General features: G+C 44.3%; 1 protein-coding gene across 1 annotated transcript in view; it reads right to left on the reverse strand.

Moving 5' to 3' along the window:
• LOC138258830 (semaphorin-3A-like) overlaps window positions 1-18,194 on the reverse strand; it is a 248,405-nt gene that overhangs the window by 69,003 nt on the left and 161,208 nt on the right. The window contains exon 9 of the mRNA XM_069206102.1: window positions 17,738-17,807. Within this exon, the coding sequence (XP_069062203.1) occupies window positions 17,738-17,807 (70 nt within the window). The remainder of the gene's footprint in view (window positions 1-17,737; window positions 17,808-18,194) is intronic.

Genomic DNA, 18,194 nt, shown 5'->3' on the forward strand with positions numbered 1-18,194 from the left:
TCACCCACCACTGTCAGCCAAAGCAACTAAACTACACCACTTACCCACCACTGTCAACCAAAGCAACTAAACTACACCACTCACCCACCACTGTTAGCCAAAGCAACTAAACTACACCACTGCTCCTTCCTGGGCCGCCACCCAGCACCAACCACTCACCACCACTGTCAGCCAAAGCAACTCAACCTCAGGGCTGCTCCTTCGTGGACCACAACCCAGCGCCAACCACTCAGCACCACTGTCAATCAAAGCAACTAAACTACACCACTCAACCACCACTGTCAGCCAAAGCAACTAAACTGCTCTCATCATATTATCGCGCACCTCGCTGCTCCGCTTATTAACCAGCACCTCGCTGCTCCGCATCTTAACACGTACTTTGCTTTTCCGCATATTGACACGCACCTCGCTACTCCGCATATTAACACGCGCCCCCCTGGTTTATGCTCTAATAATAAGTACATGTTTGCCAGTGCCAAAGTGAGGAACATGTGGCGCCGATATGTAGCAATACAGATGTGCAATGTCTTCCACAATTAGTGCTAATTATGACATTTTTACTTCACCCCAGTTTTTGTAATTCTACCACCGCTAAAGGAAAGATTCGTGAAACCTGTGTTTACTCCAGATGTGAGGACACGTGGCCAGCTTGTCAGCAGGACCTGGCAGGCTCGGGAAGCTGTGTCATGGGCCCCTAATCAGGGGGCGGGAAAGGACTGGGGCCACAAGAGATCACGTCCTGTTAATCAGAGGGGCCATGAGACATGTGCGGAAGTAGGAACGGGGTACATGCGGTTTAGAAAGGAATCTTAGATGTTACATGTGGAGCCCAAAATGCTTTTTTTTCTTAAAAGAAACACATTCCTTGACACAGATTTGATGCTCTCAGAGATGTGAGGGCCTAACCTGCCTTTTTTTTTACCACAGATCTGTGGTCGAGGACACTTTAAATGTAGGTATTTATCGTAGAAAACTGCGGCAGACTGGTATGTGGTAAATAATATTTGGTCTCACATCAGCATGGCTGTTTTTTAATTATTTGGCATTGGTACCAGACTGTGCAAGTGGACTCACTGGCTCTGGTTAACTTATGAGTGGTGTGCATCTCTCGTGCCTTTTTAAACCTCTGTATCCATCAGACCAAGCATGCCCGTCCTCTATCGCGGCGCATTATTACCTGTGGTCAGGTGAGCGCTATGACGACATTAGCCTTAGGAGTTTTTACTTCTGTCATGCCATCTTGATTTTATTGGGACAATTCCTCTCTCTTTCTAGGGTGGTACTTTTGTCCTGAGAAAGACCCTGTTTAATAACCTCTAAGGGGTCGAAACGTCGACTGTTCTGTGTTAACCACATTTCCATTGATGATTGGACTTTGAGAAACCCATTCTGATTTGTTTTGCTTTAGGTTTTTCTTTTGTAAAATGTTGTCCCATTGGTTAAGACTATTTTCTTTTACAGACACCGCACATTCTCCTGCACAATTGTTTCACTTATTTTCACCTTCACTGCGCCCCAACACATTTCACATTTTACCCTATTGGAACTCTCAGTTTATTGATGTGATTTCCTGTATCATTAATTGAACTATTCCAGGATCTTTTGCTGAGACAGGAGGATCTTTTGAATTGTAAATCCCTGCGAATATGGCATATTTCACCTGAATGATGCCTTTGGAACATGTGATGTATTTATGTCCTTCATACCCTGCTCCATTGGAATACAGAGTCCCCCTTTATACGGGGCGCCCCTTTTCTTTATCTCAGCCGTACACGATCATCAGTTACTTTATGCAAGGTAACTATTTCCAAGGGCACCGGAGAGTAAGCGATTTGCCCAGAATCACAGGATGTTGAGCCGACGCCGAGACTCGAGGGAGTTCCAAAGTTGGCGGCTCCGGCCCTCGCGCCAGGGCTCCTCTCCTCCTCCAGTTTCACTCACAGTTAGAGCCCAAAGAGACCAGCATTGGCGGAGATCTCAGCAATGAAAAGCAGAGCTGGCAGAGGTCTGGTCCCTCCTCTGTGGAAGACTTCTGGTGGTAATTCTGTAAAACGACTTCACCTCCAGAGTCTGCCCTCTACTGTGGTAAACACCTGCGCCTGGCCAAGAAGCCCCCAAAGACACACCTTGCCCTCCTCTGGCACAAGCCCCGCCCCTGCCAGTGAGGGAGAACCAGAGAGCCCACCCAGGTCTCCTGCCAGCCCTGATGAGTTGTTTACTCTTGAGTCTCTTGAGTAAAGATGTCAGCAGGTGGCTTTGTCCCACTCATGGGCTCGGGGCGCCATCTACAGGGCACCAAAGGAACTCTCCTTGTGGGATTGCCATGTCAGGCGGCATCAGGAGCTTCTGGGGACAAGTTGCATCTCAGACTCCGCTGCAAGGAGGAGACGCACCTTCTCCTCCCAAAACTAGAAGAACAAATCCGCCCCTCTCTACACCTGAGGCTAAAATCTGGCGCTCGTGACCAGACCTTGTTTTCTTCCTCTTAAGTGAGTCCTCACTCGTCTTTTCCTCAGGGCCGGACTGGGAACCCAAAGCAGCGCTGGCAAAATTTGTCACAGCAGCCCCTTGTAGGGTGCATAGCGAGCGAGCCTGGCCACTACAGTGGGGTTTGGGGTATTCCCCCCACCAAAAGAACATTTGGGGGAAAATGGCACAAACAGTGCATTCTACAACACATTTTTTATTAAATATTCAAATGTATTCGTTTTTAAAGAAGCATAGTAAATGGCCAGCTGACAGTGCTCCAGGATAGGGCAATCCTTATTGGGGCTCTTCAATGATTCCCACCTTCACACTCTAACTTTGCCTCTCATCTCTCCATACCGCCTCTCTCATTTTTATGTCATTTGTTTTATAGCGCCTCTCTTACCAGCGTAGTGTGTCGGAGCACTTTACCTCACACACACATACAAAGACAATGAATCTTACGTGTGTAAATCAGTCTATAGGAAATGTTAGATAAGACAAAGGGGAGTACAAGGTGTAGGATTTACGTCATCTGTACTGGTGGCATTATCTAAGAGTGCATGGCCTGCGGATGGATAAACTCAGGATTCGGAACGTAATACAGTAATTAGTGTTGACTTTACTAATAACAATTTCTACACAAACAAACCCTTTGTAGCAAAATTAAGAACATGAAAGACTGAAAAAAACACAACTGACCTGGAAACTATTGGATATACAAGGAACTCTGCAGTGCTTTTAAAACTGTTGCACTGCTACAAAAGCACACCATTAACAAAAGCACCCCCCCCCTTCCAGCCTCCTGGGGAAACAACGCCTGGTGCGGCCAGTCCAGCCTTGATTTTCATCTGTTGTTAGCTCGAGTGTGTGGCCCTGTTTAGAGTGGGGCACAGGCAGGGCTTAATTTGTAAAAGGATACAGAAACGTACGTCCCGGTGCTGAAGCCCTAGGGCCTGAGGATAGTTGCTCTTAATATTTCGGCTCTAAACTCCTTTTATGCATGGGGCGGAATTACGAGTTTGACGGTAATTATCGGATGCGTTAAATAACTCGACAATCATTCAACTCTGGCAGGTTAAACCTGCTACAATTCACCAGAGGAAAACATGGATTTCACCTCCTCCTGACTTGATCCCACGAGGGACCCTCCCCGCCTCCTTATCTCTCTCTTGCAGGTTGTTTTCATCCTGCGCAGTGGCGTAGCGTGGGTTGTCAGCACCCGGGGCAAGGCAAGTAATTTGTGCCCCCTATCCTGTGGATTTTAGCACGCGCGAGTGCGAGCGCGCCCCCCCCCAGATGTTGCGCCCGGTGCGGCCGGCCCCCCCTGCACCCCTCACGCTACGCCACTGATCCTGCGGTCTCATTTTGTACCTGGCTTCCAACTTTCTCTTCCTAATTCTTCTCCTTTTGTGTTTTTCTCTCTCTTGCTTTGAGTGAAAGTCTGATGAGGAAAAATTAGTGCATGTAGACAAAAACGAGTGCCGGTGGACCCCACCTGCAAGCACCGGCTCAAGTTAAGCACCGAGGCCAGGTAACTTTCCCTTGCTGCACCCCAAAATCCCTGGGCTTGTGATGACATTGCAGGATATATGGGTTGTTCACGCCTCAGAAAAGCCATTAGACAGCAGAACAACGATCTAAACTACAAAGAGAATTGTCATTTCTTTTCAAACCCAAGGAGAGGCAGGTGGTGGGGATCATACTGGCTGAGAGTCTAGAACTGCTCGACACGGGGGTGTCTTGATCAGTGAGACGAGGCTCACCCTCCTCCTTGGCCCTTAGGGTGGACGGTACTAGAAGTGAGCCATGTGTACCAACGGTGGAAACCTCTGGCACCATCAGATTGTGCAGTAATGACAGCATCTCAGTCCTTGCACAACATTACTGTATGCATGTGACTGACACAACACACAGCTACCTGCAAAGCGATGGAGCACTGCACAACAGGAAGACTCCCTTGAAGTAATTACTCTACCAATGGAGGATTCTATCCCATTGTGTCTCCGGGCACAGTATTGCAAAAACATTGTTCTACTCTGATTTCACTGCTACTCCTGGCACAGTATTACAGAAAACATTGTTCTTCCAGTACAGGACTCTGACATCCTCAGGTCTCAGGACACGTTATTACAGAAAGCATTGTTCTACCAATACAGAACTCTGATATCATCGGGTCTCCTGGCACAGTATTACAGAAGGAACTACGCTACTAGTATCGGACTCTGATATCATCGGGTCTCCTGGCACAGTATTACAGAAGGAACTACGCTACTAGTATCGGACTCTGATATCATCGGTCTTCTGGCACAGTATTACAGAAGGAACTACGCTACTAGTATCGGACTCTGATATCATCGGTCTTCTGGCACAGTATTACAGAAAGAACTACGCTTCTAGTATCAGACTCTGATATCATCGGTCTTCTGGCACAGTATTTCAGAAGGAACTACGCTACTAGTATCGGACTCTGATATCACCAGGTCTTCTGGTACAGTATTTCAGAAGGAACTACGCTACTAGTATCTTACTCTGATATCATTAGGTCTCCTGGCACAGTATTTCAGAAGGAACTATGCTACTAGTATCAGACTCTCATATCATCGGTCTTCTGGCACAGTATTACAGAAGGAACTATGCTACTAGTATCTTACTCTGATATCATTAGGTCTCCTGGCACAGTATTACAGAAGGAACTATGCTACTAGTATCGGACTCTGATATCATCAGGTCTTCTGGCACAGTATTACAGAAGGAACTACGCTTTTAGTATCGGACTCTGATAACATCAAGTCTTCTGGCACAGTATTACAGAAGGAGCTACGCTACTAGTATCAGACTCTGATATCATCCGGTCTTCTGGCACAGTATTACAGAAGGAACTACGCTACTAGTATCAGACTCTGATATCATCAGGTCTTCTGGCACAGTATTACAGAAGGAACTACGCTTCTAGTATCAGACTCTGATATCATCGGTCTTCTGGCACAGTATTACAGAAGGAACTACGCTACTAGTATCGGACTCTGATATCATCGGTCTTCTGGCACAGTATTACAGAAAGAACTACGCTTCTAGTATCAGACTCTGATATCATCGGTCTTCTGGCACAGTATTTCAGAAGGAACTACGCTACTAGTATCGGACTCTGATATCACCAGGTCTTCTGGTACAGTATTTCAGAAGGAACTACGCTACTCGTATCTTACTCTGATATCATTAGGTCTCCTGGCACAGTATTTCAGAAGGAACTATGCTACTAGTATCAGACTCTCATATCATCGGTCTTCTGGCACAGTATTACAGAAGGAACTATGCTACTAGTATCTTACTCTGATATCATTAGGTCTCCTGGCACAGTATTACAGAAGGAACTATGCTACTAGTATCGGACTCTGATATCATCAGGTCTTCTGGCACAGTATTACAGAAGGAACTACGCTATTAGTATCGGACTCTGATAACATCAAGTCTTCTGGCACAGTATTACAGAAGGAGCTACGCTACTAGTATCAGACTCTGATATCATCCGGTCTTCTGGCACAGTATTACAGAAGGAACTACGCTACTAGTATCAGACTCTGATATCATCAGGTCTTCTGGCACAGTATTACAGAAGGAACTACGCTTCTAGTATCAGACTCTGATATCATCGGTCTTCTGGCACAGTATTACAGAAGGAACTACGCTACTAGTATCGGACTCTGATATCATCGGTCTTCTGGCACAGTATTACAGAAAGAACTACGCTTCTAGTATCAGACTCTGATATCATCGGTCTTCTGGCACAGTATTTCAGAAGGAACTACGCTACTAGTATCGGACTCTGATATCACCAGGTCTTCTGGTACAGTATTTCAGAAGGAACTACGCTACTAGTATCTTACTCTGATATCATTAGGTCTCCTGGCACAGTATTTCAGAAGGAACTATGCTACTAGTATCAGACTCTCATATCATCGGTCTTCTGGCACAGTATTACAGAAGGAACTATGCTACTAGTATCTTACTCTGATATCATTAGGTCTCCTGGCACAGTATTACAGAAGGAACTATGCTACTAGTATCGGACTCTGATATCATCAGGTCTTCTGGCACAGTATTACAGATGGAACTACGCTATTAGTATCGGACTCTGATAACATCAAGTCTTCTGGCACAGTATTACAGAAGGAGCTACGCTACTAGTATCAGACTCTGATATCATCCGGTCTTCTGGCACAGTATTACAGAAGGAACTACGCTACTAGTATCAGACTCTGATATCATCAGGTCTTCTGGCACAGTATTACAGAAGGAACTACGCTTCTAGTATCAGACTCTGATATCATCGGTCTTCTGGCACAGTATTTCAGAAGGAACTACGCTACTAGTATCGGACTCTGGTATCACCAGGTCTTCTGGTACAGTATTTCAGAAGGAACTACGCTACTAGTATCTTACTCTGATATCATTAGGTCTCCTGGCACAGTATTTCAGAAGGAACTATGCTACTAGTATCAGACTCTGATATCATCGGTCTTCTGGCACAGTATTACAGAAGGAACTATGCTACTAGTATCTTACTCTGATATCATTAGGTCTCCTGGCACAGTATTACAGAAGGAACTATGCTACTAGTATCGGACTCTGATATCATCAGGTCTTCTGGCACAGTATTACAGAAGGAACTACGCTACTAGTATCAGACTCTGATATCATCGGGTCTCCTGCCACGGTATTACAGAAGGAACTACGTTACTAGTATCGGACTCTGAAAACATCAGGTCTCCTGGCACAGTATTACAGAAGGAACTACGCTACTAGCATCGGACTCTGATAACATCAGGTCTCCTGGCACAGTATTACAGAAGGAACTACGCTACTAGCATCGGACTCTGATAACATCAGGTCTTCTGGCACAGTATTACAGAAGGAACTATGCTACTAGTATCTTACTCTAATATCATTAGGTCTCCTGGCACAGTATTACAGAAGGAACTATGCTACTAGTATCGGACTCTGATATCATCAGGTCTTCTGGCACAGTATTACAGAAGGAACTACGCTACTAGTATCGGACTCTGATATCATCGGGTCTCCTGCCACGGTATTACAGAAGGAACTACGTTACTAGTATCGGACTCTGAAAACATCAGGTCTCCTGGCACAGTATTACAGAAGGAACTACGCTACTAGCATCGGACTCTGATATCATCAGGTCTTCTGGCACAGTATTAATAAAAGGAACTATGCTACTAGTATCGGACTCTGATATCATCAGGTCTTCTGGCACACTATTACAGAAGGAACTACGCTATTAGTATCGGACTCTGATAACATCAGGTCTTCTGGCACAGTATTACAGAAGGAGCTACGCTACTAGTATCACACTCTGATATCATCCGGTCTTCTGGCACAGTATTACAGAAGGAACTACGCTACTAGTATCAGACTCTGATATCATCAGGTCTTCTGGCACAGTATTACAGAAGGAACTACGCTACTAGTATCGGACTCTGATATCATCAGGTCTCCTGGCACAGTATTACAGAAAGCGTTGTATTACTAGTATGGGACTCTGATATCATTAGGTCTCCAGATACAGTATTTCTTCAAGTTAAGTTCTCCCCCAGTAAAGGACAGTTTTGTATTCCTTCTCCTGGCTCAGTGTTACAGAAAGCATTGCTTTACCAGTACAGCACATTGATATTATCGGTTCTCCTGGAACAGTATTACAGAAATAATTATGCTACCAGTATGATACTCTGATATCATTGGATCTCCTGGCACAGTATTACAGAAGGAACTACGCTACTAGTATCGGACTCTGAAATCATCAGGTCTTCTGGCACAGTATTTCAGAAGGAACTACGCTACTAGTATCTTACTCTGATATCATCAGGTCTTCTGGCACAGTATTTCAGAAGGAACTAAGCTACTAGTATCGGACTTTGATATCATCAGGTCTTCTGGCACAGTATTACAGAAGGAACTACGCTACTAGTATCGTACTCTGATATTATCAGGTCTTCTGGCACAGTATTTCAGAAGGAACTACGCTACTAGTATCGGACTCTGATATCATCAGGTCTTCTGGCACAGTATTTCAGAAGGAACTAAGCTACTAGTATCGGACTTTGATATCATCAGGTCTTCTGGCACAGTATTACAGAAGGAACTACGCTACTAGTATCGTACTCTGATATTATCAGGTCTTCTGGCACAGTATTTCAGAAGGAACTACGCTACTAGTATCGGACTCTGATATCATCAGTTCTTCTGGCACAGTATTTCAGAAGGAACTACGCTACTAGTATCAGACTCTGATATCATCGGTCTTCTGGCACAGTATTTCAGAAGGATCTGCGCTACTAGTACTGGACTCTGATATCATCAGTTCTTCTGGCACAGTATTTCAGAAGGAACTACGCTACTAGTATCGTACTCTGATATCATCAGGTCTTCTGGCACAGTATTTCAGAAGGAGCTACGCTACTAGTATAGGACTCTGATATCATCGGTCTTCTGGCACAGTATTTCAGAAGGAACTACACTACTGTATCGGAATCTGATATCATCATGTTTTCTGGCACAGTATTACAGAAGGAACTACGCTACTAGTATCAGACTCTGATATCATCAGGTCTTCTGGCACAGTATTTCAGAAGGAACTACGCTACTAGTGTGGGACTCTGATATCATCAGGTCTTCTGGCACAGTATTTCAGAAAGAACTACGCTACTAGTGTCGGACTCTGATATCATCAGTCTTCTGGCACAGTATTTCAGAAGGAACTACACTACTGTATCGGAATCTGATACCATCATGTTTTGTGGCACAGTATTACAGAAGGAACTACGCTACTAGTATCGGACTCTGATATCATCAGGTCTTCTGGCACAGTATTTCAGAAGAGCAACGCTACTAGTGTCAGACTCTTATACCATCAGGTCTTCTGGCACAGTATTTCAGAAAGAACTACGCTACTAGTGTCTGACTCTGATATCATCAGGTCTTCTGGCACAGTATTTCAGAAGGAACTACGCTACTAGTTTCGGACTCAGATATCATCAGGTCTTCTGGCACAGAATTTCAGAAGTAACTACGCTACTAGTGTCGGACTCTGATATCATCAGGACTTCTGGCACAGTATTTCAGAAGGAACTACGCTACTAGTGTCGGACTCTGATATCATCAGGTCTTCTGGCACAGTATTTCAGAAGGAACTACGCTACTAGTGTCGGACTCTGATATCATCAGGTCTTCTGGCACAGTATTTCAGAAGGAACTACGCTACTAGTATCGGACTCTGATATCATCGGTCTTCTGGCACAGTATTTCCTAAAGTAAAATTCTTCCCCAGTACAGGACACTGTTTTTATTGCTTCTCCTAGGACACCCCTTCTGGAAGCATCATGCTTCCTGGACAGTACTCGGTTGGCATTATCCTCCCTTCTGCTGCTCCACTGAAGGCTTTACTCACTGGAACAGTAATAGTTACTACTGGGAAGCAACATTTTCCAGCAGGAATGACCAGGAGTGATAGGAGCGCGTCATTAGTGTATGTCCAGACTCATACTTACTATGAGGCATTTCTCCTGGCACATTAATATGGATTATAGTATTTTCACTCACATATTACTCCTGATGGCAATCTTGTACTCACACTTTTTCCCTAAAGGATTGATTTCTTCTGGCAACTTATTCCACAGTGTAATATTTCTCCTTGTACTTTTAATCTTATTCAATTATTTCCATTCACAAGGTTCCCAATGACAGTATTTATTTGGCACATTTTTTTCTGAGGACAGTGTTTCTCATGGCACACAGCTCCTCGAGGCAGTTGTTTTTCCTTCTATGTAAACTTGATGGCGCTATTTCTACTCACGCAATATTAGAAAAATAATTGCTTACCCCAACTCATAATTCGCAAGCACTATAGGTTTCTAGGCACACTGTGTACAATCCGCAAGCTGTCCTTGTACCCTATTTCTGATAGCAGTGGTTTCAGTTGCACATCATTATTATTAAAAGCAGTGACTCATTACTACTGATAATGAGTAACTGCTGAGTTACTACTGATAATGAGTTATTACTGATGAGTTACTGCTGATAATGAGTTACTACTGATAATGTGTAACTGCTGATAATGAGTTACTACTGATAATGAGTTACTGCTAATAATGAGTTACTACTGAAAATGTGTTACTGCTAATAATGAGTTACTACTGATAATGAGTTACTGATAATAATGAGTCACTACTGATAATGAGTTACTGCTTACAAGGAGTTACTGCTGTTAATGAGTTACTAGTGATAATGAGTTATTGCTAATAACGAGTTACTAGTCATAATGAGTTACTGTTGATAACGAGTTAGTACTGATAATGAGTAACTGCTGATAATGGGTAACTGCTGTTAATGAGTTACTGCTAATAATTAGTTAGTGTTGATAATAAAACATAGATTCTATTGCTGGAAAAACACTCTTCAGAATGGGGCGCACATTGGTGGCCTAAAACGCTGGGTGCACCCCACGAACCTAAATCCACAGTTAAGATCCTGGCAGTTTGGGTGAATGACAAGCTCGCTTTAGAAGCACAAACTAAAACCCTGACATCCTGCTGCTTAGCCCTATTAAGAAGCTTGAGAAAGGTCTTGGGACCCATCGCCCCATCAGTCTGAAATATGATCATTCAGTCGCAGGATCATTACAATATTCTGTATGTGGGCGCTCCTGGCTACGTGAAGTCTCGTACTGTGGATCATCCACAACGTGGCAGCCAGGATGCTCTGCCAGATACCGACAACATGCTCTGGTCCTCAGGAGCTCCGCACCGTACCCTGGCTCCCAACGGAGAAGCACATTGGATTCAAGGCGCTATGCTTGGCCTGTGGAATCTTCAATAAGACAGCCGGACCAGGCTTGTTTCCATTGCTTGATCTCTACTATCCAAGTAGAGTCTTACACCCCGCAGGTCTCAGCCTGGCTGCGGTTCCATGACTGAAGCTGGTTACACAGGGAGGTGGGCCCTTCTGTGCTATGGCACCAAGGCTTTGGAATGAACTTCCCACTCCCCTTAGGAATGCATCACTTCATCGCAGCTTTAGGAAACAGCTACATGCCTGGCTGTCAGGCAAGAGGAGCTATTCCTTCACTGATGCACCAGGCACCATGGGAAGCCGTTACCTGGACAGCCATGCGCAGTATAAATACTCATAATATCACATCACACATGACATAACGAACATATGACATAACAGAACATAACATAACATATGACATAACATGACACCTCACATATGACATAACATGACATAACATATGATATAACATAACATATGACATAACATGACACATCACATATGACATAACATGATCTAACAGAACATATGATATAACATATCATATGACATAATATGACATCACATATGACATCACATCACATATGACATAACATGACATAACATAACATATGATATAACATATCATATGACATAACATAATGCCTCTTAGCACTCTCACTGTGATAACATTTCTTGTTGCACATTTTTCCTGCTGGAATCAGATATTCAAGCACTTTACCATCTGTGGAAGTATTTTTGAAGGAAATGTGAGTTTCCCTCTTCTTGCCCCTGAAAGCAGCCTTCCCATTAACAGAACACTAACATGTTTTTCAGATTGGACACAAACGTATGTTTGAATATGACTCTTTTTTCATGAAAAGCAACTTGTTTTGAATACTCATATGGGACATTCCTGGTGTTCTGTGTGATCTTTGACACTGTTTTCACAAAATCTGCTAGTGTGGACAGGCTACCCTCAGACTCTTACCCACTCCATGTGGAGCTGCATCTAAAATGTATTTTAGAGAGCTGTTCTTTCAATATATGCATGTAAAACACAGCATCAACAAGCTTTGGCAAGGCAAACAGGTCTCACCTTTTGGCTTTGCTAATGCAGACTTATTTGCTTTCCACAAATACAGAACGGGATGGAGAAGAGATTGTGTGGGCGAGCACTCGTCCCCCCAGAACTGACTAGTCATAAGCAACTAGGGAGTGCCGTTCTGTTGATTCGCGAACCCTACATTGACGTCACTGGAAACCTACTTAGTGAATTAGGCATCCTTTATAAGATACACTGAACCTCTCCGACTGAAGTGGCATGCTTCATCATCGGGCCGTGCTCCTCGGTGGGTGGGTGCTGCAATACCCAGTAGGCCCTCTCGGGGGCTCCTTGCCAGAGGTAATTTAATCACTCTGTCCGGTATAGGACAGATAGTAAAGTGATGCCGTACACTAAATTCAGGAGGGGTGCAGGGGTGAGAAGATGGTTAAATAAAATAAATACATTCAGGATTTGTGAAGTGCAGCAAATCAACCATGAGGGTCTCAAGGCACTGAATTGTAGGCACGGAAGATTAACTGATTTGCCCACAATCCCAGGACGTTGAGGCTACGCCGAGACTCAAACTTGGTTCCTCCAGCTCAAAAGTCAGCAGGCAGGCCGCTATGCCACGTTCTACGTATTGAATGAACACCAACATTTTAATATCAAATGTAACTCAGACCAAGATTAAAATGATCTGTGAATGAAAAGGAGGAATAAGTAACCCTAGGTTCAGTGAAAAAGTCAACATGTTTCTTGGCCAATATGCTCGAATGAGTCAGTGGCAGTTCTTCAGGACTTGAGGTTAGTGCCCTAATCTACCCAGAGTTGGATGCAATATTGAACAAGCATTTGCAATGCAACGGGTCTCGCATTTCTCCGAGTTTGAGCTATTAGCGGTTGTAAACTACCAACCAGATTTTTCTTGCCACATTAAATGGAAAAAAAGGGTGATGGCGCTGCTACAGCTCACTCATAGTGAAACCTATCGGCAAAAGTGCAATTATCTATGTAACCGGCAAAAGTGCAATTAACTATGTAGCAGGGTCAATGTCATGCAAAGCGCTCTACTTCTGCCAGACGAGATCGCGCTGTGAAAAAAGATAAAAAGTAGTCCACAAACTGGACAAAAAACAGCGAGCCTCACATGTTTCCAGTACTTGGTCGCTGCGCTCTAGGAGGGCTAGCCACCGGAAAAGGCATGACGTATGCATGCTTTCCACTAATGAAATAAAGCAGATTTTAAAAGGTAAGCCCACGAACCAATGAAAGACACTGACGTGACATGGACGGGGCTCCGAGCCCTTTTCTAACTACTAAAGCGTCTCGCAAGCGATACGCATGCGCAAGCGCATGCGATGAAGGCTCGACCCTAAAAACTGGTACTTATTCTACTGGTGATTATAATCATTTCTCCTGTGATAGTAGATGAAGAAATCTCACACCTGGATGCCCAGACACCATGGGAGCGTGCAGGTGAATACGTAAAGCTTCTCCAGGATCGAATTACCACTACATTGAGAAGAGGCTCCATGTCCATTTATCTATGAGTATGGCTCTTATTGGCTCAAGAACTCAAATGTGAGAATTCTTCATCTACTATAACAATAAACTTTAGGCAGGAAATCATGTTAACCTTTCACTGAACCTACGGTTCATTCTTCCCTCTGTTGGTTCACACATTTTAATCTGGGCATAAATTACCTTTGATATTAAAAATCTGGCAGATGGCAACCCAAAGGCAATTTTAGTCTAATCACCTTCCCAACCTACCACATCCCCTCCTGAATTTAGTGAAGGGCATCCACCTACTGTCTGGACAACACCAGACAGAGTCATTAAACAATCCCCAGCAAAGAGCCCCCTAGAGAGACCCACTGGGTATAGCTGCACCCGCCCAGCGAGGAGCAAGGCCCGATGAACAAACATGCCACTTCGGTGGGTGAGGGTAAGTGCACCTTATAAAGGATGCCCTTTTTGACTGCACAGAATTCCATTGACATGCGTGTAGTGTTGGTGGATTAACGGAACGACACACCCTAGTTGTTTATAATCTGTTAGCTTTGCCAATGCTTTTTGCTGATGCTGTTCATCATATACAAATGTCATGATATGGAATCCAGTTTGTTTTTGTTTGTTTTTTTAACGTTTCAAGATTGCTGACACCCAGTCTTGGAAAAGTAAATTAAAAACATACAAAAAGTGCGAAAAAACTGTGCCAGATTGCAATAGCCTGCCGTGGGGCTGGGAGCAGAAGCACAGAGAGCTTGGGGCAGAGATTTGAGTGGGAAACGGCACACAAGGTGGACAGCAAGAAAACACATGCAGTCCGATGAAGCATTTAACGTAAAAGAAAAAGTAGTTCCTTGAATGTGAGCAAGGACACAAGCCATCCAATGAAAAGGACGGTAAAGAGGGCATTCCCTTTTGTGATCAGTGGAAGGACACAAGCCATCCAATGAAAAGGACGGTAAAGAGGGCATGCCACTTTGGAGACCTGAAGAGGAAAGAAAGACAGTGAATGAGAAATAAACAAAGGACACTGACATGAAAGTCAAACAATGGTAACTAGTGGCTGACCCAAAGACTGTTGACAGGGCAGGGACTGCTTACAGCAGGCTCTTGAGAAACAACACCTGAAAGCAGTGCTTAATTTGTGCCTGTTGTTTCCGGGGCAGAGCACTGGCACTTATTTTTGAGGGCCGGGGCTTATTCTTCTGCCTCAAGCATTTGTTGCGAGCAAAAGACACATATGGGAAAGACGGAGAAAGGGAAAAACGAAAAAGCGTCACAAAAAGAGAAAGTAGAAAGCTGCAAGAGTGAGCTGAAGCGCTGGGAGTGGCTTTAAATGGGTTAAAGAGGCCCGAGATGGCTTCAGGATTACGCCGCCTCCGTATTTTGTGCTCACACATTTAACTGCAGCAGCCGCGTGTTTCAGAGGAGAGCTCTGAGCACCGGCACTTTTCTATTTACAAATTAAGCACTGACTGAAAGCTATCTGCTGCCAAGGCCTGAAAACAACACTCACACCCCTAACCTGAGACCTGAAGGGGTGCTTTATTTCTCTGTTCTAGGATTGGGCTTTTTCTAACCTTCACACCGGGTTCTTTGTTTCCCTGTTCTAGGATTGGGATTTTTCTAACCTTCACACCGGGTTCTTTGTTTACCTGTTCTAGGATTGGGATTTTTCTAACCTTCACACTGGGTTCTTTGTTTCCCTGTTCTAGGATTGGGCTTTTTCTAACCTTCACACCGGGTTCTTTGTTTCCCTGTTCTAGGATTGGGATTTTTCTAACCTTCACACCGGGTGCTCTGTTCCTCTGTTCTAGGATTGGGCTTTTTCTAACCTTCACACCGGGTTCTTTGTTTCCCTGCTCTAGGATTGGGATTTTTCTAACCTTCACACCGGGTGCTTTGTTTTCCTGTTTTAGGATTGGACTTTTTCTAACCTTCACACCGGGTGCATTGGGCTTTTTCAAACCTTCACACCGGGTGCTTTGTTTCCCTGTTCTAGGATTGGGCTTTTTCTAACCTTCACACCGGGTTCTTTGTTTCCCTGTTCTAGGATTGGGCTTTTTCTAACCTTCACACGGGGTGCTTTATTTCCCTGTTCTAGGATTGGGCTTTTTCTAACCTTCACACCGGGTTCTTTGTTTCCCTGTTCCAGGATTGGGCTTTTTCTAACCTTCACACCGGGTGCTTTGTTTCCCTGTTCTAGGATTGGGCTTTTTCTAACCTTCACACTGGGTGCATTGGGCTTTTTCTAACCTTCACACCGGGTGCTTTGTTTCCCTGTTCTAGGATTGGGCTTTTTCTAACCTTCACACCGGGTGCTTTGTTTCCCTGTTCTAGGATTGGGCTTTTTCTAACCTTCACACCAGGTGATTTGTTTCTCTGTTCTAGGATTGGGCTTTTTCTAACCTTCACACCGGGTGCTTTGATTCCCTGTTCTAGGATTTGGCTTTTTCTAACCTTCACACCGGGTGCTTTGTTCCTCTGTTCTAGGATTGGGCTTTTTCTAACCTTCACACCGGGTGCTTTGTTCCTCTGTTCCAGGATTGGGCTTTTTCTAACCTTCACACCGGGTGCTTTGTTTCCCTGTTCCAGGATTGGGCTTTTTCTAACCTTCACACGGGGTGCTTTGTTTCCCTGTTCTAGGATTGGGCTTTTTCTAACCTTCACACCGGGTGCTTTGTTCCTCTGTTCTAGGATTGGGCTTTTTCTAACCTTCACACGGGGTGCTTTGTTTCTCTGTTCTAGGATTGGGCTTTTTCTAACCTTCACACCGGGTGCTTTGTTCCTCTGTTCTAGGATTGGGCTTTTTCTAACCTTCACAACGGGTGCTTTGTTCCTCTGTTCCAGGATTGGGCTTTTTCTAACCTTCACACCGGGTGCTTTGTTTCCCTGTTCCAGGATTGGGCTTTTTCTAACCTTCACACGGGGTGCTTTGTTTCCCTGTTCTAGGATTGGGCTTTTTCTAACCTTCACACCGGGTGCTTTGTTCCTCTGTTCTAGGATTGGGCTTTTTCTAACCTTCACACGGGGTGCTTTGTTTCTCTGTTCTAGGATTGGGCTTTTTCAAACCTTTACACCGGGTGCTTTGTTTCCCTGTTCTAGGATTGGGCTTATTCTAACCTTCACACGGGGTGCTTTGTTCCTCTGTTCTAGGATTGGGCTTTTTCTAACCTTCACACGGGGTGGTTTGTTTCTCTGTTCTAGGATTGGCCTTTTAATAACCTTCACACCGGGTGGTTTGTTTCCCTGTTCTAGGATTGGGCTTTTTCTAACCTTCACACCGGGTGCTTTGTTCCTCTGTTCTAGGATTGGGCTTTTTCAAACCTTTACACCGGGTGCTTTGTTTCCCTGTTCTAGGATTGGGCTTATTCTAACCTTCACACGGGGTGCTTTGTTTCTCTGTTCTGGGATAGGTTTTTTTCCGCCGCCTGCACATTCCTTGGTGCAGTTGGTTGGATAAACCCTCCAGAGAGTAAAATATATTGGTTTGGAACATTTCCATAATTAAATTCTCCAAATATTTTTGGGTTGGTAGCTATCTTCTTGGTTGGAGACATGCAGACAGTTTATACTCTTTAATCGTGCATTTGCAGTAATTTGCTTTTAGTTTCTTTCATTACTATCTGTGTTGTTACTACTCCTCTGTTCTCTTTTATTGCCACTGTAAATCTTGGAGATGTTTCCTGCAAAAATCAGAGGCATTGGCTTAATGTATGTCTGAGAAGAGAAGGACTCGATAATCCCCTCGAAATTCAGACGGATACATAATTTAACTAATCAAGCAGATCACATCCAGAAATGATAAAAGGTAAGATTTAATTCCGCGCGAGGTTTCGGTTAATTGACGCGATCTTGGCTCACAACGGCGAGCAGGGACCTTACCTCGATGTGGTGAAGACGCCATAGAGCAATGCTTGTTTTCTGTCCTCTGCTTTTACAATGAAGATGTCCCCTGCAAGGAAGGAGCACACAGGATTATAACCCGGAACTGTGAACGTAATTGTGTTTATATAGTGCTTACTACCCCTGACGAGACGTCAAAGCCCTTTTCACAAGTAGCACTCTACCCCAGGACCCCAAAAGGTGTTAGTGGTGGATTAGTATAGGAAAATATGAGTTAATGCGAGCAGTGGACACGTGAGTCTGTTAGTTGGATTGTATAGGATACATTTGGAAGATCATAGTAGTAATACGATGAGGTTTGGGATGAGTGAAAGGAGAGATGGAGGAAGGAAGAGTCTCCAGAAATGGATTAGGGAGATCATACTAGTAAAATGAAGTTTGGGATGAGTCAAAGGAGGGATACTGAGGGAAGACTTTAGAAAGGGTTGTTTGGGTG

The sequence above is a fragment of the Pleurodeles waltl genome, chromosome 9, assembly GCF_031143425.1.
Source record: "Pleurodeles waltl isolate 20211129_DDA chromosome 9, aPleWal1.hap1.20221129, whole genome shotgun sequence".
Classification (NCBI taxonomy): domain Eukaryota; kingdom Metazoa; phylum Chordata; class Amphibia; order Caudata; family Salamandridae; genus Pleurodeles; species Pleurodeles waltl.